General features: G+C 30.9%; 1 protein-coding gene across 11 annotated transcripts in view; it reads right to left on the reverse strand.

The window, feature by feature from the left end:
- Positions 1–2,500: 2,500 nt before the first annotated feature.
- The window catches only part of LOC131942632 (endothelin-converting enzyme homolog), a 50,397-nt gene continuing 27,008 nt past the window's right edge, over positions 2,501–25,889 (reverse strand). For 10 of the 11 annotated variants that reach the window (XM_059302522.1, XM_059302517.1, XM_059302524.1 and 7 more), the window contains 18 exons: positions 25,628–25,831; positions 24,611–24,903; positions 23,170–23,238; positions 22,216–22,335; positions 19,301–19,387; positions 18,716–18,864; positions 18,458–18,561; positions 18,171–18,295; positions 16,873–16,971; positions 10,570–10,647; positions 10,248–10,348; positions 9,939–10,049; positions 9,417–9,484; positions 9,165–9,289; positions 5,802–5,867; positions 5,325–5,420; positions 4,773–4,849; positions 2,501–3,273 (listed from right to left, as the gene is read on the reverse strand). In XM_059302522.1, the coding sequence (XP_059158505.1) occupies positions 3,174–3,273; positions 4,773–4,849; positions 5,325–5,420; positions 5,802–5,867; positions 9,165–9,289; positions 9,417–9,484; positions 9,939–10,049; positions 10,248–10,348; positions 10,570–10,647; positions 16,873–16,971; positions 18,171–18,295; positions 18,458–18,561; positions 18,716–18,864; positions 19,301–19,387; positions 22,216–22,335; positions 23,170–23,238; positions 24,611–24,903; positions 25,628–25,831 (2,072 nt within the window). In that variant the 3' untranslated portion in view covers positions 2,501–3,173. The remainder of the gene's footprint in view (positions 3,274–4,772; positions 4,850–5,324; positions 5,421–5,801; positions 5,868–9,164; positions 9,290–9,416; positions 9,485–9,938; positions 10,050–10,247; positions 10,349–10,569; positions 10,648–16,872; positions 16,972–18,170; positions 18,296–18,457; positions 18,562–18,715; positions 18,865–19,300; positions 19,388–22,215; positions 22,336–23,169; positions 23,239–24,610; positions 24,904–25,627; positions 25,832–25,889) is intronic. The other variant, XM_059302521.1, reaches the window with a different exon arrangement.

Below are 25,889 nucleotides of genomic sequence, written 5' to 3' on the forward strand. Positions count from 1 at the left end.
ATTACTTCCCTTTATAAAACCATTGCATTTTGTGGAAAAGAATTTACTTTTTAATTACTTTGTTTTGGTTTTGGGAAAAAAAATAATTACATAATTAGCGGGGATTGATCAAGTGCAAATGTTGTAGGTATTTTACGGATAAGCTTGGAGTATTATAATTGTTCATCAAATTGAAACAGGCGCGTTCGTTTAAGTGAGTGCAAAAGACTATGAATAAGTTGGGGTACTATAGTCGTTCATTAAGCTAAAACAGGTGATTCCGCCCCGGGGGTTTATGTTCGCGTTAGTGTTTTCTTTGTGTTTAGGTGGGTTTGCGTTAGTGGTTGCGTTTTGATTTGGTTCGTTTTTGTTCTTTCTTTCTTCGTTTTTGTTTATGTTTTTTTGTTTGGGTTTGTATTTGTGTTTTTGGTTGGTTTTGCGTTTGGATTTGGTTTGTTTTCGTTTTTTTTTTGTTGGTATTGGTGTTTGTGGTTGGGTTTGTTGTTAGGTTTTTGTTTTCGTTTGCTTTTTTGTTTGTTTTTTCTTTGTGTTTGTATTGGTGTTTGTGGTTGTGGTTGGGTTTGTTGTTAGGTTTTTGTTTTCGTTTGTATTTGTAATTGTGTTAGCGTTATGTTTGCGTTTTGTTGTTTTGGTTGGTTGTGGTTTGGGTGGGCAATGCCGGGTTTATGATGATTACTAAACACACAGGTAATGGTCTTTAACAGAAAGGTTTTTCACAGAAGCCAGAGCAGGGCCTGGCCGGGACAGCTAGTATATATATATATATGTGTGTGTGTGTGTGTGTGTGTGGGGGTGTATATGCATACATCACATTTATACCTTAATAAAAGTAAAATAATGGCACAATTGTGTGAATTATTTTTTTATTATGTAGTTAGATGCAGTTATAAATTTATAGATGTATGTAAAGGGAATCAAATGATTGTACTATTTTATAAAATTTTAGTAGACAATGTTTAACAATTGTGTATTTTAACAGAACTTGTCATAAACAACCTACTATTTAGTTAGTCTAAAAATTCTAAACAATTAAACAATTATGTTAAACATATATCAATGATGAACACAGTCTAAATTAAAGCAAAATTTTTTTGACAAAGCCTATGTACAGTAAAAATATAAAATATGTAAAAAAATATTTTAAAGATAGATAAGATAAAGTTTGTTAACCTCATACAAAATATATCTTTTCCTTTAATAAAAGATCAGTTTGAGTGTATAGCACAAAAACTAAACAATTCCAGTGGTTTGTAAATATGATGGATGCAAAAACTTCGGATTTCTTTTACTCTGGAATTCTTTTAAGAAAACAAAATAACTAATAAAATATAATAATTGTATAATTGGTAAATTTATTTTATTCAGTATTATGCATCTTCTAAAAATTTTAATTTTAATGTATCAACACAAGTAAAAAAAATACTTTTTGGCAAATAGATGTTTAGATTCAATTTAAAAAAAAAAAATAACTCTTTCAAAAACTGCCTATGATGAATATTCTTCTTAAATTGGTAACACTAACAGAGAACGGCTTTATAATTATGGATTCTAGATTATATTAAAATAATCTGTTACCACAAGTATATGCAGGTTGAGATTCATTTACCACAACTATATGCAGGTTGAGATTCAAACTTTTAATTTGGCTATCAATAAAAACAGCACTTTAAAAAATGTAATAAATGAGACAGTATGTACCAGAAGTGCATTAATCATTAAACAGACAGGTATGGTTGGCAATACCTTAAGCTTTAACATCAAACTATAAAACAATATATGTTTATGCATGAGTGTTTCACTTTTTTTTACAGTACTTCAAAATGACTAGCATTTTTAGTTATGCAGGAAATTGAAATAATTTTACACAGAAAAGAACAGATTTGTTAAAATGAAGTAAAATAATGCAAATTAGAGGTCTCACGCTATATTTTTCTCATTTTATTTGGTTAATTAGCACTGAAGTGTGAAGAAAGCTGCTTGATTCTTCTTAGACAACCTAACTACATTTTGGGAAATAAGCCCATTATTTAAAATAAAACTAAATATAACATTTTTAAAAAAACTTAAATACAAGAGAACAAATTTGTCTATTGTACAAAATCTATCTTGTTTCTCTTTTACAAGATATAAATAAATTAAAAATAATTTTGAATTTGCAACTCATACTTGAAATTGAAAAATGCTTAAAATTGCTTTTATGAAAGGAATTTTAAAAAAAATTGCAATAGAAAGATAGAAAGGTTATTATAATTAGAATATGGATTTCAAAAACATTTCCATTCCAATCACTTTTATATTTAGAGTATTTAATGTTTAATCAACATGTAAAATTATGTTTATTAAAAGCTAAACATAAAAATACCCATTTATTATCAAATTTTTATATTATAGTAATTAAGTTTATGATACAGTATTTACATTAGTTTTAAATAATGATAAGAATAAACATACACTATATATATATATATATATATATATATATATATATATATATATATATATATATATATATATATATATATATATATATATATATATATGTATATATATATATACATATTTTCACCATACATACCCTGATACACACTCAAAAGCAGATACCATATCATAGTATACCTGTGTTAGTATCTAGGTAAGATCATCCATAATTTAAAAAAAAAAACTATGATAGTTAGGTTTAGACACACAAATGACCTCAACATGTGAGAAAATTTATAATCAAAATAATTTTAAAATCTATTTACAAGCTGACATCTCTAGCTTCAATTATTCTGAGAAAGCTTAGAAATACTCTTTTGAATATTTACTCTGTTAGTGTATAGGCGAACATTTGCATATGTTCATACTAACAAATATGCATGAGTGAAATGTGTCAGTGTGCTGTGAGAAGTAGGTGCCTTTTATTGTGGTTTATACATTTTTATTTAAGTTTATAATCACACATTTTCTGATGTATTTAGAAAAAAGTGGCTTCTTAAAGTCAGAAATGTACATCACTGTGGTTATGTGATAAATATATGTCGCTTTGTAATCATTGGAAAGTAAACTACATCTAATGGCATCATTAATCAACATGCACATGATCAAAGATTATTGTTTATCATAGACTAGTTAAAATAGTTAAAATAATTAACTCTTCTGTAACTTAATGTTTGCATTAGCAGAAGCCAACATTACCATAGCTCACATTTCTTTTTGGGATTCATTTTGGCATTGCTACTGCACTTGAACACCTTGGCAAAATCTGGAGAGTTTGATAAGGGGCCAATGACTCTGTGGGAAAAAAGAAACTAGAAAGTTGAAATTCTGCTGGTCAGTTACTAAATCAAATAATCCTTATGAATGGATTTTGTTCAGTCGAAATCCATTATCCTGCTAGTGTCCCATATTGGATACTTGTAAGAAAAATTGCTATAATTTATTAACAACTATTTATAAAACTAAGTTTTATTGTATTTGGAAATGTTTAGACTAATATTGTTGTGTGTGTCATTAGACAATTTTTAATCTAAAAAAAATTATAGCATTGGTTTGGCTAGAGTTGTCAAAATGGGGGAAAAAAAGAAGACACTCACTGGTAAGTGCATAACTTCTTTAATAATTATATTTCAAGTGCAAAATAAATTTGAAACTTATAGCATTACTATATTTCCATCCAATAAAATACTTTGAAATAACATTGTTTTTTTAACTTCTTCATTGTATTAAGTGTAAAACAAGTGTCACATATGTGGGACACTAGTAATGACCAGCCCTATGAGGATCATGATGTCCAAGTAATGGGACACTAGCAAGAAACACAGTTATAAATGTTTATATCAAAATGTTAGTTATGATGAAACAGTTTTTTTTTTCAAAATTGACATTGGGATATTAAATAGTATTTATAGATACTAATTTATGACCCTGACCAAAATGTAAGATATTTACCATTGAATGAAAATGGAAACTAAAGATTTTTGTTTGAAAAATGTACATTGGTATTTTCAGCTTTGACAACTCCCTATGGTTGGCCATTTTTTTGTGGAAAAAAAATAATTCATTACGCAATATATTTACATAATGTCGTTAGATGCTACTGCTAGCGTCTCATTTATTGGATATTTTTTAGAAACTAGATATTTTAAAAAGTATTTAGTTTAAAAGAAAGCTGATAGTCATTCCTTTGGTCATTGCTCAAACGCTAACAAATATAAAAAAATGACAAAATTTTGAGGACTCTGGGTAATATGGTTTAATGGCTTAATAACTTAGATGGTTAGCTCACAGTGACCTGATCACTATTGTTGACATGGACTATGCCCCCCTTCTCCCAGGTGAGGGGAGGTGGGGCAATGCCTGGAGAGATGCCTATACAAAACATTTGCTGACTAGTTAACAAATAACAGGATAGTGTGTTTGACCATGCATTTTTTAAAGCAAATGTTTGAATAAAAGTGAAGATGATTTTAAGTTATTCAATAGCAACTTAGGAGTCAAACCTAGTAGATGGTAGAAAGTCAGTTACAATTTTAAAGCACACATGCATATATTTTGCTTTCTCAGAGGACAGGACCTGAAAAAAAAGTCTAATGGCTTGGTAAAATGTAGGCTCAAATGAGAGTCAACGGTCTTTATGGCGCATAACCAATTGACACATATAATAATTAAGAACCAAGAATAAGAAAGAAAATGTACAGTTTTCAAAGGAGACCAATAGAATTACCTTATACAATTAAGAAATTTACATGGGTGCAAACAATTTTTTCAATGTTTTTTTGTTTAAAATCTACCTGAATTTAGCTGGAGAGTGAGGATCAGTCAAAAACTGCATGTGATCTGTCTCAGGTTTGCTGTTCCAACACCAGACCTTAAGATAAATAGTGGCTGTATTACACCATCCTTATTAACATTAAATAAGGCAACATGTTTTCAATTGAATTTCTGAGGCTAAGTTCTGAGAGGATTTAAAGAAAGTATTTGTAAAAAATTTAACATTCAAAGCATTAACCAGCTTTGGCACTTAAAATTAATACTAAACACCAACATTTTCAATGATACCAAACACTTTTAAATATATTTAGCTATGGCAATTTAAGCAAAGTTAACTAATCCAGTGAATATGAAGTACACTGTTAAAGAAATGGTTTACACATTCAACAAACATAATCCAATTCAGTTGAAAGTTTGTGTGATTTGCTTACTATTTTTCCTGAACAGAACTTAGCAGCTGTACAAAGGAAACATAAGAATTGTGACTAAAATAGTCATAGGTCATGTGTCTAGCAGATAAGAAATACAACTAATTATGTGTGCAGAGATAAAGAAAAAAACAATGTTTGTACCTGAGCAAATGACAGAAAAAAAAGTTGCTCATGACTCATGCCTAAAGCTGGAAGAAGTTGCTCCTGACCATTCTCTTTCACCCACTTTTTGTAAGCCTACAATTTAGGTGTACAAAAACATGAATTTTAAAACTTGGTATAATTATTAGTGTGAGATAGCAACAGTGAAGTAAAGCATGGGTATCTAGAGGGATGTTTGTATGAGTATTTTAATTTTTTTATACACGAAGCATTCATCTGTACACTAAAAGATTATAAAAACGTGTTAGCACCTGAGAAGGTATCAATAATTAATTTTCAAAGCAGGCATTTACTCTATAAACATTTTATGTTCTTTGATTGTGTTTTTAAAAAATATGAAGTGCAATTCATCGAACTAACTACCTGTTAGTTAAACTGGCTATTAAACTGTGATACTTGTTGATTTTCTACTTTCTTCTTACATTACTGTTATCAAATATTTTTAAAATATCTCACATGATAAGCTGATTTAAGACCTCCATTGTCTGCAATATTTTCTCCAAGAGTTTGCTTTCCCCTTTCCTGCAGTCAAAATACAAACAAGTTAGTTTAATCATATACTTTTTTATGGTCATTAGTTACGCACTTGCAAAGCACAAAAAATAAAAGTGCTTTTTTATGTCAACCCAATACAAACCTGATTTCTGGATAAAAAGAGAATAAAAAAAGAAGAAATAAATTTTAAATAATAGACCCAAATATTCTTTTACAAGTATTAATTATTAAAATAAATTGCAATCTGTAACATTTAAGTTTTTATGAACAATTAGCAATTTTTGCATTATGATAGTTCTAAATCAGTGGTTCCCAAACTTTTTCAAGTTGCGACCCCCCTTTTTTAAAAAGTAAGTGACCCACAACTCCCATAGGGTTAAAAAGTCATAATTAGTAAGGAAATTAATAAGCACTAAAATATGATTTTCTAACAAACTTTCAATATGAATTATTCTTGATAACTATTTTAATGTGATGGGTAAAATTGCATGCTATTCTCTAGCCTCAACATTCGTTTTTGTTAATGCCAACCTCATGTCATTCTTAACATTCATTTCTTAGTTTTATTTTTAATTGGAGAAGTGTTGAAAATCTATTCTCGCAAAAATATGTTGACACAAAAGAAACTAAATTTCAAAAGGCAATTAATTTCAAGTGTGGGTATGAATGGTGCATACTACTCTGAGCAGTTTTTCATTTAACACAGTATGTGCAGCGGGATCATTTAGTAAATTTAAAAATTCATCTTGTTATTCATCGAGAATGCTGGTAACATCATGGGAAGCAGAGAATGGATTAAGTGTCATTGCAGATTCTACTTCTTTCAGTTCAGGGAAAATAACGCTGCAGTTGGTTTTCAAGATATTCAAGATGCCCAGAATCCTCTTTCAAGTTTTTATTCAACTCACAATCAGATTCATCTTTCACACTGCAGAGTTTCTCAAACATGGAAATATTTCCAAGATTTATTTTTCTTTGCCAATTTTGCAGCTTTTAAAAATTAAACCGGGAGTGATCTCCCCTAAACTTTCTCAAATATTCTTATATGACACTACGGGGGATGGCAACTCGGGATATAGAAAATAATTACAATCCATTTTTAATTAATTAAACTTTTTAAAATAGAATAGAATCTCGTAGAAAAAGAATTGCACACCAAGTGAATGCCAAATAAAATGTGTATAATAGTGCGGAATATTATTAGTACTTTATAAATTCACATGCGTTTTTTGAGAAATCGGAAATAGCCTAAATCACTACTTCCTGTCAACAGAAGTTACTCAAAATTTGAAAGAAGGCAGAAAATTAGATCTTTTACTTATATGTGAAATTTCATTTATCTATCTGAAATAGTACTCAAGTAATGTGCTTTTGAAAAATTGAAAGTAGAAAAAGTTCCACTTCCGTTTGTCGGAAATTGCTGAAAAGTTGATATAATACTTTTATTGGAAATTTCATCCACCTAGCTGTAATGGTACTCAAGTTATCGTGTTTACAGACACACACACACACACACACACACACACAGACACACACACACACACACACATAGACATACGGACAAGATTGCAAATTCCGACTCAGGGAGGTGTAAAACGTTGTGATTTGCAAAAATTTCAATTTTTTTTTTGCACGATTACAATAATTTATCTATTCTTTGTATACGAGAAAGTAAAAATGCCAAGAGATTATCATGAAAAGAGATAATATTATTAACTTTTCGTGAATCTTCAGGTTAAGCTTATGTTGATGTTCAAAAATATCTGCTAGGTAAGATACTCTCTCCAACCACTCTTTGTCGTTAAAGTAAAGCAAAAAGTCTTGTTTCCCTTACACTTTTAAGAACAGCTAGATCTAGATTTCATCTTTTAATTCAAATACGATTCACCACATTTCCTTTTGAAAGCCAGTGTACCGTAGTGTAGGAAAGCAGAATCTCGTGATTTTTATTCATGTCTTTGCACTGTTCTTTAAACAGACTGGTGTTTAGGGCTCCAGATTTAATATAATTTACAACTTTTATTAGCAATGGAGTTAGAGGAGTCTTGCTAGCGAGGCATTACAGTGAATCATGCAGTGTATTCACCTTGGTTAGGGAGCTAAATCTTTTTTCTGTTTTCTGAAAGCCCAATTTTGACCCAAGCATAGATGGCACACCATCAGTACAAACCCCAAATCTATTTTCCCATTTTAATCATTCAGTTACAAAAAAACTTATTTATTTTCTCCATAATATCTTCACAAAATAGCAACTCTTCTTTGCTATCATCTGAATGAATATATTTCACAAAGACAAGCAACTGCTAAAATGAACTTACATCTGTTGATTCATCAACTTGAAAAGCAAACAATGATGAAAGCTTGATTTCAATAAAAATGTGTTATTTAACATCTACGGACATGGCTGCTATAAGCCCCTGAATAATATTATTAGGCAGAGATATTTGTTGCATCTTTACTGCACTAGAATCCCCAAGAATTTATTTTACCATCTTCAGCATGCAGGGTTTGATGAGATTTTCTCCTATTGTCTGAGAGGTATTCTTGCTTGGCAATTTTTAATGTGACTTCATTTGATGCTTGCACTAATACTGTGTTTCCTTGGTGAAATCTGTTTGATCAAGTCTCTGATGTTTGCAACTAGCTTCATGCGATGAAAGGACTCCATGTCTTTTTTGGTGTGTTCCGAATGACTTGTCTCAAAATGACATTTTAGTTTTAAAGGTTTCATAAAAATGGCTGAGAACAACTTTGCTTAGTACACATTGTTTCTTCTCTATTCCATTGCCAGTGATGTTAGTAAAGCAGAATTTCAGATATTGTTCTAAATATTTATGTTTTTGTTTCATTGCTAGGGTTTAGTCTAAATACAGTTGACACCAAGAATGATAAAAGAATTTTTTGCTATAAAACCCAATCAGTAGCTCTAAAAGAGAATTATCTGTCCCCTCTTAACACCAGTGGTCAGCTCTCAGGAAAGAAAACAGTTCACCTTGCTGATTGAGCAATTGCTAGTAACCTACTTAATTAATTTTGCAATGAGTTATTTAATATCTAATTAAATTTAAAATTAAATACTCTAGCATTGGTTTGAGACTGCATATGTATTCTAAATGTTTGAACTATAACGTTGCATTAGAAGTCTGTCAAGATGGCCACATAGAACAGTAGGACTGACAGGCAGGAGGAGAGACAGACATAGTGAACAAAATAAGCTTATAAAAAGTGCTAACATAGAAATTGTGGAAAAAAGCCTATTAAATTTTTTGATGATTACTGAGCTGTTTCCAGCTTGATAGCATCACTTCTTATAAAGCTACTTACATGCTCCCCATTTAGCTGATACTGACTATACTGGTCTATCATACACTGTGTTTTATTCTTAAATCTATTGACGGCTGCTGGATCCCACCATGGTTTCAGGTTGCCATGTTTATCATATTCTCTGCCTGTAAAAATGGTGTATGAATAGTTTCATATAGCCAAAGCTTAGTGATTCTTTTGTTCATTAAGAATGAACACCTTTAAGTTACATAATGTATGAGTGATTGTTAGAATCTATTTGAACAATCTCACCTTGATCATCAAAACCATGGGTTAGTTCATGCCCCATAACAACACCCATAGCACCGTAGTTAAGAGATCTAATAAAAAAGTAGTTGAAAATCTTAAAAATACAATACACATGGCCAATCTTATTGAAACAGCAAAATCTAATTGCATGTTATTCTGCGAAGAATAAAATTGCAAACCTGTAAGTCTAATATTCATTTCCTGGACTAAAGACCTTTAGAAGCCCCCCCCCCCCCCCCACCCACCCTAATAGCCCCCATGTGATCAAGGGGACCAAGTAATTGGATTAAGTTTTAAATGATCATGCCATCCTAGGGATTTGTTTTTAATAGTGAGATGCCGGCTGGTTTTGCCTTGGGTACCTATAATGAGATGACTGCTAAATAAACACTGTAGATTGTTTTGTTGACTTGTGCCCTACTGTAGCAGAGGCAAACATTTGGATAGATCAAACACTCCCAAGTTTTGACAAGTGAAGTTTGAAAAAAATACTTTTTTATAATACTACAAATACTTAAAACTTACTGTGGAAAACTTCTATCAAAGAAAGGAGCTTGTAAAATTCCTGCTGGAAAAACAATTGTATTCTTGCTTGCTGTGTAATAGGCATTCACTGTTTGTGGAGACATAACCCATCTAAACAGAATTTTAATTATATACATGACAAAAGCATATTAAAATTGCATATCATTTTTTTTCTTTCTTCACCTTTCAAATAAGAAATATAAAAATACTATAGATAGGTAGATATAAGTTATGGGAGTATAATTCTTTTAAAAAACAAAAAAAAAACAAGTATGAGCTTTAAAGAGAATATATTGATAATAATCTTACTCATTTAGTGGTTTTTTCCTCAGCTTTTCAAAAGTACGTATAAATCCATAGCGGTTTGAGGCCAAGTTATTACCAAAGTAATCTGACTCATTTATATTTAACTATGGAAAATAAAATTAGGTAAACAAGTAAAAGAAACAATAATAACTTATTTGGCTATGAATTTATCAAAAGGATATGACTGATGATATAAATGTTATGAAACAGAATACCCTGACTCTTAGAAAAATGAAGTAATTTTTTGAAAAGTAAATAGAAAAATCGTAAATAATGTAGATGAAGAAATGTATTTATTAGTTAACAATCAATAATTTCAACTTACTATTTCATATTTTTTATCTAGCTCAGTTGAATTCATTATATAATCAGGATAACCAATCATGTCAGTAACAGCATTTGCCTTTTAAGGATGTAAAGATTTTAAGCATTAGGTACATAACTGAATATTCATTTTTATTTTTTATTTTCAAAATTTGACTACTATTAAGCGCATTTAGAAGAAATTTGTTTGTAATATAAAACACTGCTGGCCTTAAGTCTTCAACTTGAAAAATTAAAAACCTAACATATGAAAAAAAGCATTTGCCAAATAAAATATTCAACTCCCAAAAATAAGCTAAATTTGTAAAATATGAATTTTTAATAATTTTTTCCTAAACTGGAAAATACATGCATTTTGAGAAGGCTTGTGAGGTAAAATAAAGAAAACATTTTTTTGAGCTATCAAAGTACAACTGGATTCATATAACATTAAATTTAACAGCAGTCCATGCCCAGCCACCAACTTCATGACTTTAGTCACGTACCCATCAAAACCAGGCATTGCAGAGACATGCCTTAAAAGAAAGACATCCTCCCTCCATGGACAATACAACTCTCATCTTAAGTCAACAGTTATGTGTCTATCACACCTTAGTGATCATGTGACAAACGCCTATTTAAACGACAGCATTATAGGACATTAGTTTCTGGTGAATTTCTGTTTATAAAAGCTAGAAGTGGAGCAGCAGGCAAAGAGGTTTGGAAATGGGAAGTTAGAATACAATAGATGATCACATAGTATTGGAGAGGTGTTTTGTTTTATTTGTTTTATACATTATCATTTATTATACCTTTCAAGCTAAAGGAGTAAGTTTGTTTTAATTTTTACGCTTTTAAATCAAATGCTATTACAAAGTTTGAGTTCAATAAATCTTTTGATGTTTTGTTGAATTTGACAAATTCATTTTACTCACAATTATTATGTGTAAAAAAGTAAACAGAATCATTTGGCAGTCATTAAATTTTCAAATCAACTAAAATCATAGTACATACTATTAAAATTTTGCTATTAAAATTTTGCTGTGAGATCATTTGTCATGAGATCAGTTGTCATGAAACCGTATATATACATATATATATATATACTATATACTATATACTATATATATATATATATATATATATACATATATATATATACATATATATATATATATATATATATATATATATATATATATATATATATATATATATATATATATATATATATATATATATATATATATATATATATATATATATATATATATATATATATATATATATATATATATATATATATATATATATATATATATATATATATATATATATATATATATATATATATATATATATATGTAAATATGTATATATATATGTATCTACAAAAATGTATATATTCATATATATATATACACATATATATATATATATCAATGGTCTCGGTAGCAAAACGTCTATCTCCAAAAAATTAAATATTCTTTTTTTTACATAAATCAAAAGCCAGTATGAAATATTATAGAAATCTATAGAATGATTATCGAGATAAAATCATTTGAACAAACCGCCTATTATTTCAAACGCTAAAAATCTTGGCGCAAAATGAATGTCGCTTTATTTGTCAGTACACTTTTGATCAGAAACGCAGTCACACGCCACAATCACACCATTTTACAGCACAGCAGTCACAGTACTTATAGGTAAGGATATTTGATTAATTATGTTCAGCTATTCTATTACATTTTATCATTTTAAAGAATAATAAACAAATAGCATTTGATTAATATAGCCTATTTCAATATTTTCAATAACCATACTGATTTGTTTACAATTTTTAGGCTAACACAATGCTTTGAAACTAGATCTTTATTCTAGAATCTAAATATCAATCAAAACATTATTATTCGAATTATATTTCCACAAGACGGAGCAATATATTTAATTTATTCTTAATTCACTACTAGCTTTAGATTGACGGTTTATCTACATGTTAAGAAATATTTTTTATGGTAGGTTACAAAATGTTTGGCGCACATGTTCAACGATATGGTTAATTGTCTTTAGTAAATGCTTTTATGATTAATTTTTCAATAGACAAACCTCTCTCAACCTAATGGATTCTCACAACAGACCAGCCTCTCAACTCACCAGTCTTACCACACAACAGTCCAGCTTCTCTCAACAGACCAGCCTCTCTCAACATACCAGCCTCTCTCAACATACCAGCCTCTCTCAACAGACAAGCCTCTCTCAACATACCAGCCTCTCACAACGGATCAGCCTCTCTCAACAGAACAGCCTCTCTCAACATACCACCCTCTCTCAACATACCAGCCTCTCTCAACAGACCAGTCTCTCAACATACCAGCCTCTCTCAACAGACAAGCCTCTCTCAACATACCAGCCTCTCTCAACATACCAGCCTCTCACAACGGATCAGCCTCTCTCAACAGAACAGCCTCTCTCAACATACCAGCCTCTCTCAACATACCAGCCTCTCTCAACAGACCAGTCTCTCAACATACCAGCCTCGCTCAACAGACAAGCCTCTCTCAACATACCAGCCTCTCTCAACATACCAGCCTCTCTCAACAGACCAGTCTCTCAACATACCAGCCTCGCTCAACATACCAGCCTCGCTCAACATACCAGCCTCTCTCAACATACCAGCCTCTCTCAACAGACCAGTCTCTCTCAACATACCAGCCTCTCTCAAGACACCAGTCCTATCACACAACAGACCAGCCTCTCTCAACAGACCAGCCTCTCTCAACAGACCAGTCTTACCATACAAGACACCACCATCTCTCAAATGACCAATCTTAAAGACACCATCATCTCTCAACTGACCAGCCTTTCACAGCAGACCAGTTGTAACATACAAAGGACCAAACTCTCTTAAATGACCAATATTACCATACAGGACACCAGCATCTCTCAACAGACCATTCTTACCATACACGAGACCAGTGTCTCTCAGCAGACCAGTCGTAATGTACAAAATACCAAACTCTCTCAACTGACCAATCTTACCATCCAAGACACAAGCCTCTCTCAACAGACCAGCCTCTCTCAACAGACCATTCTTATCATAAAATAGTCAAGCCTCTCTCAACACACTAGTCTTACCATACAAGACACTAGCCTTTCTCAACAGACCAGTCGTAACAAACAATAGACCAGCCTCACATAACAGACAATAGACACCAACCTCTCTAAAAAAGACCAGTCTTACCATACAAGAGACCAGCCGCTCTCAAAAGACCAGTCAGACCTATCAAGAATTCAATGCGACAGATATTCATGCACTGCAGTACAACCATGATGCTACTATCTACTTCAAAGTGAATTAGCAGATAGCTGGCAATTGCAAAGCTAGGGTCGTAAGATTATGATCTCATCTGTAGCCCCTGACAAGTTGTACAAGAGCAGAAAAAAAAGCTGTCATATATGAGCACCTAAAGCTAGTCATAAATACACATTTTTATGATGATTTGCCTGATTTTTAAAATATGTTGCCATTTTAATGTTTCTTCATGTGACGTTTATTTAAAGAATAAATAAAAAAATAAACACATTTTTGTTACATTTTGTAAAATATGTAAACATTAAGTCATTATTAAAGTGATCAATGTGTTATGTCTCATTCATAATATATCTGACAATAAGGTTTATATTTTTACTATTATCATTCTACAAACCCAGCACCCACCAGATTTAGTAAAAAAATGGTGTGAATAGAAAGATTTAATAAATAAAGCATAATCTTCAACAGGTAACAAGTCTAGTGCTAAATACAGCCATAATGAATAAACAGTCGAAAGGGATAAAGCCATACTAAAACATCTCTACTAAAATAAAACTGACCCCATAAAGTAGAATAAACTCAAATAACTAAAATATGAGCCCAAAACTATAATTTAATTATTATGAAGCGTTAGTTATAACTTAAAAAACATGAACAAAACTAAATCACGTTCATTGGACAAAACGAACGAACGTGGCTGAGACCGAAAGTCTCGGTTCAAAACGGCCAAGTCTGCGCACGCATAGATAGACGGTTTGGAAGCAAGAGTTTTAGACCGAGCAAAACCGACTATCTTTTAAACCTGCTATAATTTTGTAAATATTAACAAAACTCATTTTAAAACGCTACAGTATAGTCGGTAGAGAGTTTCTCGCACATATCATTAAAAAAAAAATTTGTATTAGAACCATCAATAATGAAATAATCAGTTTTTTGTCTCTCATGTAAAATTAGCATTTTCGGAGTTAGACGGTTTGTGACCAGGACCATCGATATATATATATATATATATATATATATATATATATATATATATATATATATATATATATATATATATATATTCTATTTACATATTTACATTCCAAACTTATATTTTGTGCATTTGTCATATTTCTCTTTTATGACTGCCAGCAAAAAGTGTAAGAGTAATGACAAATTATGTGTAGACGTCACTGTATAGTTCACTAGTCCTAATAGGCTACATTTAACACTTTTTCTTTTACGTGTTTATTTTATAGTGTTCAAATTCTGATCAAAGGGGATATGCTGAGTTTTTTTCTATTTTTTACAATTAAAGATCTAAAGCCTTTTGAATACTTTTACTATGTTTGGCACATAAAAGTAAGTATTAAGCAGCAAAAAATAGTTGAAAACAATTTTGGTTGTTATGGAAACCCAACAAAACCCTCCGACATTTTTAATTGTTCTGTACTTTTAAGAACGTTTATGAACTTATAGCAATCAAATTTAAGCGACTAATATTTTAGTATATATTAAAACTTTTGTCACAACAACTTTTTAAAAAAAGCTACTAGTCAGAATTTTACAAGGTCTGAAAAATCGTACCCTGTTAAGTATCCAATAGTTTCAAAATTTGCTTATTATTTACCATAAACTTCTTTTCTATGAAAGCCATCAAAATTTCCTCATGATAAAAGTTTTATTTTTGCATGAAGATCAATTACTGAAAATATGGTTAGCATTGTTTAATAAATTAAAAAGTAGCAGGCTTTTAAGTGTTAAAATAATGCGAACTGAGAAAAACAGCAAAATGTAACAAAAAGTAGGTCACAAAAATATCATATCTGTGTAATTTGTAAAGCTGATTTTAAGCTTTGGCTGTTTCCGAGGTGATGGAAAATAAATTAACAATTACATGAGACATCCAGCTTTCCCGTGATGCCAAGTACAATATGATGATGGATATAAAACCTTTCTTAGAGAACTTGTAAGATTGGGAAAAAATTATTATTCTTTAATTATTATTTTTAAAAAATGGTACGCCTATTTAAAACACCAAAGATTATTTTTCTCATTAAAGTTATTATTTTCTTAATACAAAAACGGACAAAGTATCCAAAAGTGCAAAAAACCCATCATGACGAAAGATCTGGATTTTGGTGATTTTGTAATGAGCATATCCCATTAAATGTTTGGATTAGCAATATAATTGAAAAATAAAGTTAAAAAATTCATTAAGCATTTAAATGTTAAATTAATGTAAAGTTAATGTAAAATTAATAACTGTGGAAAGGTTAGTATTACTATTAGGAGATCATATTTAGGTTTAAAATTAGAATTTAGAATTTAAGTACTTTTTTTAAAAGCCTAAGCAAAACTAGGCAGTACTAATTAATAATCAGTATTAGAATGTAAAATACTATTGAAAAATACTCAAAATTTTAAGTAATTCTAACACAAGATATTTTACAAATAATCATCTAAATACAATAATGCTTGAGAGATTTAAGTTAATTTATCAGGAAAACATGTTTTCACTGCTAGATGTGAGAAAAATTTGAAACAATTAATGCCAACATTCTTCAAAATTTTTCATTAACAGGCAAAAACATCTAATTGAAATATATTCACACTAAACTTTTGTATTTATATAAATCCAAGTGTATTATGAAAGCTAATTGCCCATTGAAATTTACCATTATTAAACTATAATAAATAAATTATTGTATTGTCATCAGAGATACACATGTATATTAAATGTGTCAGTGGAAGAGGGTGAATGTGATGAAAAAAAAAAGCTTTGCAAGAAATGGTTGAAAAATTGAGGCAAGATTCAAACAGACAACCAAGCAATAAGCTTACAAAATATGAATAAAAAATTAAATTTTGAACCTGACTCGTTAGTTCTGCTTTTTTCAGAGTAAGGGGCCCTAATATATACAAAATTTTAAGGGTAAACAGACTAATAAACTGATGAATTTAAAATCTACTCTAATCTAATTAAAAGTAAATCAGTGTTTGATAGTTTATCATCCAGCAATGTGTCACCTTATCAATTGCAGCTTCTCGTGTGATTGGGTCCATCCAGTCCAAGTCTGGTAGGTTGTTAATAAAGGCAGATCGTACATTTTCTATCATTTCATTTGCCTGGTGGAGCAAAATATATTCAAATAAAGCAAGCTAAAGTGGCAGGTGAAAGTTCTTTTTATAAGATTGTATTTAACTTCCTTCATCTGTCTGTCTATTGTCAGTCTGTCTGTTATCATACATCAAAACAGGCGAACAAAATTTCAGGCACTTCAACAGATAGATCCATTTCAAAGTTGGCAAGTGGGTCAAGACTTGAAGACAATGTAACATGACATTAAATTTGACTTATTTGGATGCCTAAATAATTTTTTATGAATTAATTATAATTTTCTGAAATTAGTAGGCAGTCTTGTACAACTCTTTCTGCATTATTATACATGCATTATCATGTTTATTTGGTTTTTAGTCATGCAGCTCTATTGTAAATAAAAAAATAAAAATTGCATAAAAAACATTTTAATAACAAGCTTATATGCACTAAAAAGGTGAAGATAAATGATTGTCTTTAAATCTTTAATAATTCACAACTATTTAAATAACTGTAATGAAAAGAACATGATCACTTGAGAACCATGTAAGTTAGATGGAAGAAATCACATTCAGAATAGAAAAGAACCTATTTTGGTTTGTATTATGAGTGATTTCCAGTAAACAAAAGTTATAGGCTACTCTATTTTGGATTTCTAAAAAATTGATAGCATGTGCATCATTTCAGTTTAGTGCATGAAATTTTAAGTATTAGATCATATTCTTGGGTTTATTTTTTTTAATTTTCGATTGATTTTCATTATACAAATAAAGTGGTTTACTCTATTTCTGACATCTAAAAATACAAATAACTTAAATACAGTTTCACCTAGGCAGATGAAAATGAAATTTTATAAATAAGTATTAGATCTAGGATTCTGTTAACTTTAAAGTGATTTCCATTAACTGGAAGTTGTACTCAACACTATTTCCAACTTGTCTAAAGCCTTTAAATTTTATATCATATTATCTTAAAGCAACATATTCTAAGAATCTTTTGCCTCTGTGATTTCTCAAAAAATCAGCAGTTTTGTCACTAGCTTACCTTCCATTTATGTAGCCCCAATTCCAAAGAAAGTGCCATTCCAACATTTATTGTTATGTAACAATATACTAGAAAGTTCAGAGAAGCTAACTGCCCTTTTAAGTTGCAACTGGTTTTGTAACCTAGTTTTCAAGCCATTCTCTAGTATTAGAAAAGTTATCCAAAAGCAATAATTTTTTCATACCGTTACCTTTGCTTTACTTCCGCCTATAAATGTTTCTCGAACAAAGAGAGCTCCAAGTGCAAAGCCTAAAACTGAGTCTGTATCAGTTATACAAATATGCCAGGCATCATCATTACCAGTCAAACCTGAAAATAGATTCTATATGAGTAAACTTTACAAATATAGTCAATATAACAGAATTTATGGATGTTATAATTGTAACAGATTGTTAAAAATAGTGGATATTCAATAGAATACTATGATATGTGGTAATTTTCTGAGGTATAAAGAGGTAGGTGAAAACTTGCCAGTCATAGTTTCTGATAGTTCTTTTTTTGCATCCCGAAATGGCTTAGATAGCAAACTTGCAAAGTCACTAACTACATGCCACAACATGTAGTTGGTGAGGATCCTGTTTAAAAAAAGTTATTTTTCCTTTCTTAAATTATGTCAACTTATTCTGATGAAACTTGACAGTTATGAAACCTTTATTATTTAATACATATGAAGTGGAAATTTTTAAGAAAAACTAAAGTTAAATTAAAAATAAGTAATATTTTACTGACTTTTTTCCTTTCTCTGTTGAACTATAAGAGAGAAGTATACTGTCAAGTTTTGAAAGAAACTCTGGAGCATAAACGACGACTACTTCAGTAGGTAGAACAGACATATTAACCTCACTTAAAAGATGGTTAATCAGATGGACCCATTGTATCTGTTTATGGAATAAAAGTCCAATAGTTAATAATGTAAACAGATCAGGTGAATTATTTTTTCACTTTTTTAGAAAATATCCAGTAAGGTTGTGCATTAAAATATATTTAAAATCTAGAAAATTTCTTTACAAGTCTAAATTTATTACCCCAACTTTCAGAAAATGTGATATTTTAAAAAATTACATAACCTACACTAATGTATTTGGTTCAGTAACCCTTTGAATACTTATACTAGCACATATACTTAAACCATGGGCCATTAGCTCCTTTGATAAGAATTTTAAGTCACTATTCTTGAAGCAGCAGCTTATGAGTATTATGCTTATAAAACTTATATTTTGAAAACACTTCTGAAAGAAACATATTAAGAGGATTAAATTAGCAGATAAAGATTCAAAGGGTTAAAAATGAATGAACATTCTTTTAGTGCCCAACCTGTGGAAAAGCTCGGGTCATATTTGCTAGGTCATAACGATGATAGATCTTTGTTTCCTCCCTTCTTTGCTCTTGTGGAACAGTTATCTGATATGTGGTGTGGTTGCACCAAGTTGGGGAAAATATTAAAAGACACAATCAAGTTGGATATTAACTAAATCATTTAACAAACAATAAATATTAACTGTAGAGGGGTGCTTTGGTAGGGAGCTCCTACAAGTATAATCAACTGCTAGAACACTAGTAGCTAGAGTGATGTTATAGATGGTAGCAAATCAATGTGTTTTTCCATTAAATTTTCATTTTTTTTTGGTAAAATAACATACTAAAATATTTCAACACTTCCAAAATATCCCATCCTTACCATCACAACGTTATTTACATATATAAACAAAATGCATAATATCATTGCTTTGAAAAACACCAAATAAAATTATAACACAACCTTTCTTTAATTAGTAATAAACCATGAGTGATCTCCCCTAAACTTTCTCAAATATTCTTATATGAAACAACAGGGGATGGCAACTCAGGATATAGACATGATTTTTAATCCATTTTAAATACTTAAACTTTTAAAAATAGAATAAAATCACCTAGAAAAAAGAATTGCACACCACGGGAACGCCAAATAAAATGTGTGTATTAGTGCGGAATATTATTAGTACTTTATAAATTCATATGCATTTTTTTGATAAATCGAAAATAGCGAAAAAGACTACTTCCGGTCAACAGAAATTACTCAAAATTTGAAAGAAAGCAGAGAATTAGATCTTTTACTTACATGTGAAATTTCATTTATCTATTTGAAATAGTACTCAAGTTATAGGCTTTTGAAATATTGAAAGTAGAAAAAATTCCACTTCTGGTTATCGGAAATCGCTCAAAAAGTTGATAGGGATCTACGATTTTGATATAATACTTTTATATGAAATTTCATCAACCTAGCTTCAACTTTACTTAAGTTATCATGTTTACAGACACACATCCACACACAGACATACGTACAAGATTGCAAAACTATGTTTTTCTGACTCAGGGAGCTGTAAAACGTCAAGATTTGCAAAAATCTAGATTTTTTTTTTGCACAATAACAAGACTTTCTCTATACTTCGTATATACGAGAAAGTAAAAAAGGTTGCTCATGAAATCTCTTACCCATTGTATGAACCAATTCCTTTAGTATTCAAAGAAATTTTCTTAATTTTTAGCTTACAATAATGAATTATGAATATGAATTAACATTGGCATCCACTACAAATTGCACTAAGAAGCTACTAGTCACACTGCAACAGCTTCATCATTCAAGTCCCAGTTGGAGGGACTGATGCTATATTTTAGGATTATTAAGAGGTGCTACTAGAGTTTTAGTTATTAACTAGACTACCTGTTATTTTTAAATAACTGTGTGTTTCGGGGGTCATGCATAAATGACGTCATGTTTGTTTGACAATTTTTATCTTTCTCTTCCCCTCCAACTGTCACAAATCTTCACAAAAAGCCAGACCCCACATTCAAAAAGACATCACACCTCAGACAACATGTTTTTGTCATTTACAAACACCGATTTTGGCTGAGCATGGGTCTGACCACACTATCCCTTCATATGCTGAGGTCACAGAAACAGGTGAACTCTACTTCACCTGTCATATGTCCCAACAAGTCCCGAAAGGCAATTTTATCATTCACATCAAAAAAAAAAAAAATTTTTAAATTAACAGACATGATTTGTCTCAATCCTGTACCTTCCACATGGTAACTGTTACACGATCATCTGGCCAGAGTGGCACATACATTAAAGTGCAAATTTATTGGGATAATTTAGTTAGCATCCTATCTTCTATATATATAATTCTCTTCTGGGAGCCGTTAGAAAACAAGCTGCAAGCGCCTCCTTGCAGTCCCCTCTCTTTCTCTCTATCACTATCACTATCACTACCACCCCCACCCCACCCCCACATTGTCTGGTGAGTTGTGGTCACGCTAAACGTTTACAAAGCTAAATGTTTACAAATCGTAGAGCCGTAGAGCCGGGTTTCTATTAGGGGCAGATAATTTAGTTCGATTTTAAACTTACAGGAGGTAACTAAGAAATAACTAAGAGGAGGCTGTTTTCACGGGGGGGGGGGGGGGGGGGTGGTGTAGGGTCGGGGTTAGGGGAAAGGGGGGGGGGGGGGTTAGTGTTTTAAAGCAAATATTTTCAGTGGCAGCATTGGTACTGTCGAATTCACAAATTATGAATTACTGAAAAGTAGAAAATAAAACAACTAAATAGTGGCGTATGATACGCTGCGGGTCGGCTCGTATTATTAATAAAGTTAAATTACGCACATATTATTTGATATTTAATTATATACTAATTTAGCAAATTTCATAGCCAAAAAAACATAGATTTATAATAAAATAAAATAACTATGGCCTGAAATAGTTTAGTATAGAAAAGCAAAGATTTATACCCAATACTTAAGGACTAAAATAGTTCAATAAATTAACTCAAATATTTATTGTGTTTATTAATTTTTGTTTTTCGTTTCTAGAAATCTAATTACTTTTGGTTTGGCCTATCAATAGATCCAAAACATCTTTAAATGAATTTATGATTAACAGTTTGGTAAAAAAAAAAGAACATTATTCTCTACATAAATATGAATTTTGATTCTACACATAGTGCAGATGCTCTCATGTAACAGAACAGACAACCATAACACGAACAAAAAATAAATGTATAAACTTTCTCGTCTTTAGTAGTAAATAAATGGCAATTTTCTACTTCTATTTTGCAACAGATATATGGATGTTTAATGATAAATTTCACACTCCTCAATATATATTTTTTTAGAAAACAATTACACACTTCTAAGTGCATAAAATTTATGTTCTTGATGTCTTTTGATAAAGCATATGAATATTCTTACATTGGCTATTTCAGTCTCCAGTTCTATAACTTCAATCATACTCTGCTTTGTAAATGTTTCATTAGGTGCACCTAACAATTGAAAAACATCAACCATGTATTTCAGATATGCTGACAACACCTGAATAGAAAAAAAAGTATTGGTATTAAAAACACAATTATTTTCATTAATTTCAAAATGCCAGCATTAAATAATTTTGATAATTTTTTTTTTCTCTATTGAACAATTGTGTATTGTGTATCAAAATCGAATCAATATTATGGAATTGTTAAATTTACTATATTCTTAAATCTATGTGATGCACCAGTGCAATTTATCTATTAGAAACTAAAATCAACAGCTTTAACAGTAATTTAACTTTAATATCAAACAGTTCCTTATAATTAGCATCAATACAAAATAAACATAAATAAAAATCTATTCACTATTCATAACAGATAAAATTTGAAAACTAAAGTAAATAAAACATTAAAGAAAGCTGTTACTAAGTTAATAACATGGTACAATTAAAACATTAACTAAAATACAGAAAACTCAGGGTGCTTATATCTAACATTTCTTCATAAGCTATATTTCTGTGTTGTTTTTTCTGGGGCTAGATCTATATAGATCTAGCACTTTGTAAAATTAAACTAGAATGGGAACACTAAATGTCTGTTGGCTACATGGGATGAAGAGGCATAATTGAAATTTTTTTGGGCTGGGAGTGTTATTGTTGCTTTTAGTTTTTTCTTTTGGAGTTGTATAGTGATTTTAACAGTTACATTTTTTTTTAAACTCAACTGTTAAAGTTAACATCTAAAATATGACATGGCTATTTAGGGATTGAGCAAAACATAGCCAATAACAGCTAGTGAGTAATAAATGCAATACATACAAAATTTGAACAAATGTATAGAATTTAAAATATTGAAACAAATAATAGAACAAAGAAAATAAGCACTTAGCCATTACCTTGTCTTCAGAAATAGATTTATTAAGATAGTAGTCCCTTTCTGGTAGACCCAATCCCCCTTGATCAATCTAAATTTAGAAAACATTTTACAAAAAAAGTTTTTTTGTAATGACTATCATAAGGGCAATTATCTTTATATATATACATAAAGCAATGTGTGTGTGTGTGTGTGTGTCTGTTTGTTTGTCTTTTATGCATTATTACACCTTTCATCCAATCGCTATGAAACTTTGGGAAGTTGCTGAGAATAATCCTGGGAAGGTATCTACAGAAATTTTTTTCGGATTCGCAGGCGCGGCGCCCTGGCAGGGCACGATTTGATTCTTCTGTATATATATAATAATAATATTTATAAAAATTAAAGTCGATTGCAGTTTGACACAGTTCATCCAAGTGTTATGAAACTTATAGGAGTTGATGAGTTGATGAGAATACTCCCAAGAAGGTTTCTGCGAAGAAAAAAATTTTTATTGGCCGCGCATGGTAGAATGCGTTTTTTGTCGTAGCACTTGGCATCCGTTAGCAGAGGAGGGGTACTACTATATATTCAGCGGTAAAACTACAACAGATTCCATGTGAGCACTATGGCGCATACGTTCGATTATAAAAAAAGGTCTATTTACTAAAGACATGATGAGCAACAATATTGACTATATCAAATCTGGAGCGTCCTCTGGCGCCTGGATGGGGACTATTTGGTTCCTAGGGCTCTCCCATGAGCACTATAGTGCCTATGTTAGTTTAAAGAGCGCGATTGTCAATGTATGCGATGGGTTACTATAGTCGCACACTAAACCAAATGAGGTGCATTCTCTGCTGTCTTTCAGGGTGCTATTTGGCTCATGTTTTCCTGTGAGCACCATGGCATATACGTTCATTTTAAAGAGTGCGATAGAATATGGATAAGATGTATTATTATAGTCGTTCACTAACTTGGATTAAACCGAATCAGGGTCTGTACTCGGCGTTCTGCTGTAGTGTAACCAGGGGCTCCAGAGAGCACACCTCTACGTCACTGAACCTGAGCAGTCGCCGAAGTGTATTTTACCTCACTATTACTGAGAGTGATTACGAACACTCAAGGCTTTCATACGCTATGCACTGGGGCATGCTTAGCGGAAGTGTAGGCAAACACCTGCCCCAACAAACATAATCCAAGAATGAAGTGCAGGCATTGCTTACATTTAAATAACTCAGTTTTAGAAAACAAGGTCACACGTCTAAGAATAAAGGATTAATAACGCATTTATGAATCCATCTTCAAATTTTTCATCAGACTTTCTTCTCACCCCATGGCAACGCGCGGGGACAGGCATGCTAGTTATGTATAAAAAGGACTAAAATGATGTATGGTCCAAACCAAACAAAGATCATGTAATTTCTTTTATTTCCTAGGTGTGTTGAGTATCATTTGAAATGGTAGAACAAAACCTTGCTTACCTGTAGTATATTTGTACTGGAATTTTTATCATCTTCTGCTACCCACACAGAGAAAAATGATACAACATTTAACAAGTGCATTTTTTCAATCATTAAATTTAAATTCCAATCTTTGGGCAGATCCCAGTCCTCATCCCATGCACTAATATTGATGCCCCAGCCCAGCTCGTTCACTAAATTTAAAAGAGGCTGAGCCCCTGCTTTCTCTATCAGCTTGTTTTCATCCATGCAGGAGAGAAAATACTTTTTGGCTTTTAACTCAGATGAACTGTTAAATGATGCATCGGGTTTGTCTGGGGAATGCAAAACAAAACATGTTTTATTAAACACTAAAAAAATTAAGTGCGTTTAACAATTAAGTTATTCTTTTTTAATAAATAGAAAAAAAACATTAGGCTGTACCATAACTGTAAACTAAATTTAAAAATGGATCATTCTGAAGCAAGAATAACACTCAACTAAAAATATAGTGGTACTGAAAATTAAGCTTCTCCAAGCTTATAAAATAACAATCATATAGTGTACATTTGAAGACCTTGTAATTTTCTTTAGTTGAAATACAAATTTAAAAAATACCTTATGATAATTGTTCAATGTGTTTCAACACAAACTATCAATAATACAGGTGATTAAATTGGGATAAAATGGTATCAATTAAAAGGCAAGTGAGGTCATTTAAGTTAAACTTTAAAGTTGAATAGAATAATTGGCCTCTTTACAAGCTATAGAAAACACTAATGAATCTAATGAACTGAGCTACTGCATTATTCTGTAATGGTATATACACTCAGACTTTTAACACAATGGGGGGAAGGAGGGAAACATTTCATAAATTTCATTATTTATATTTTAATAAGAGGCTGCAAGCTGATTTATTGTAACTAGTGTTTCAGCAAAGGTTAAGATCTCCAACCTAGTGTAGCATTCAAGTCATTTCATACTGAAATTATATTTTAAAATGTAGATCTTATCTCTTCAAAATAAAAACTGTTAACTAATTATAATCTCTCTACTTACCTATTGCATTTTTCATCACAAGATTATTTCTCTGAGCCATTAGTTCAAATGTGCCCCATCTAGCATGACCAGGAGGTATTGGGTTATTTTTCATCCAGCCTCCACAGGCATACTGATAAAAATCTTCACAAGGATCAACATTTTTATCCATTGCTGTCAACAACGTACTGGCAATTTTCACACATTCTGGTGTCATGCAATACTCTGTGATAGACAGATAAAAAGTCATTTACAATATGTTTAACTCAGGTTCGTGTATCCA

Source organism: Physella acuta, unplaced genomic scaffold (genome assembly GCF_028476545.2).
Source record: "Physella acuta isolate Inbredline_101_S28 unplaced genomic scaffold, ASM2847654v3 ptg000416l, whole genome shotgun sequence".
Taxonomy (NCBI): domain Eukaryota; kingdom Metazoa; phylum Mollusca; class Gastropoda; family Physidae; genus Physella; species Physella acuta.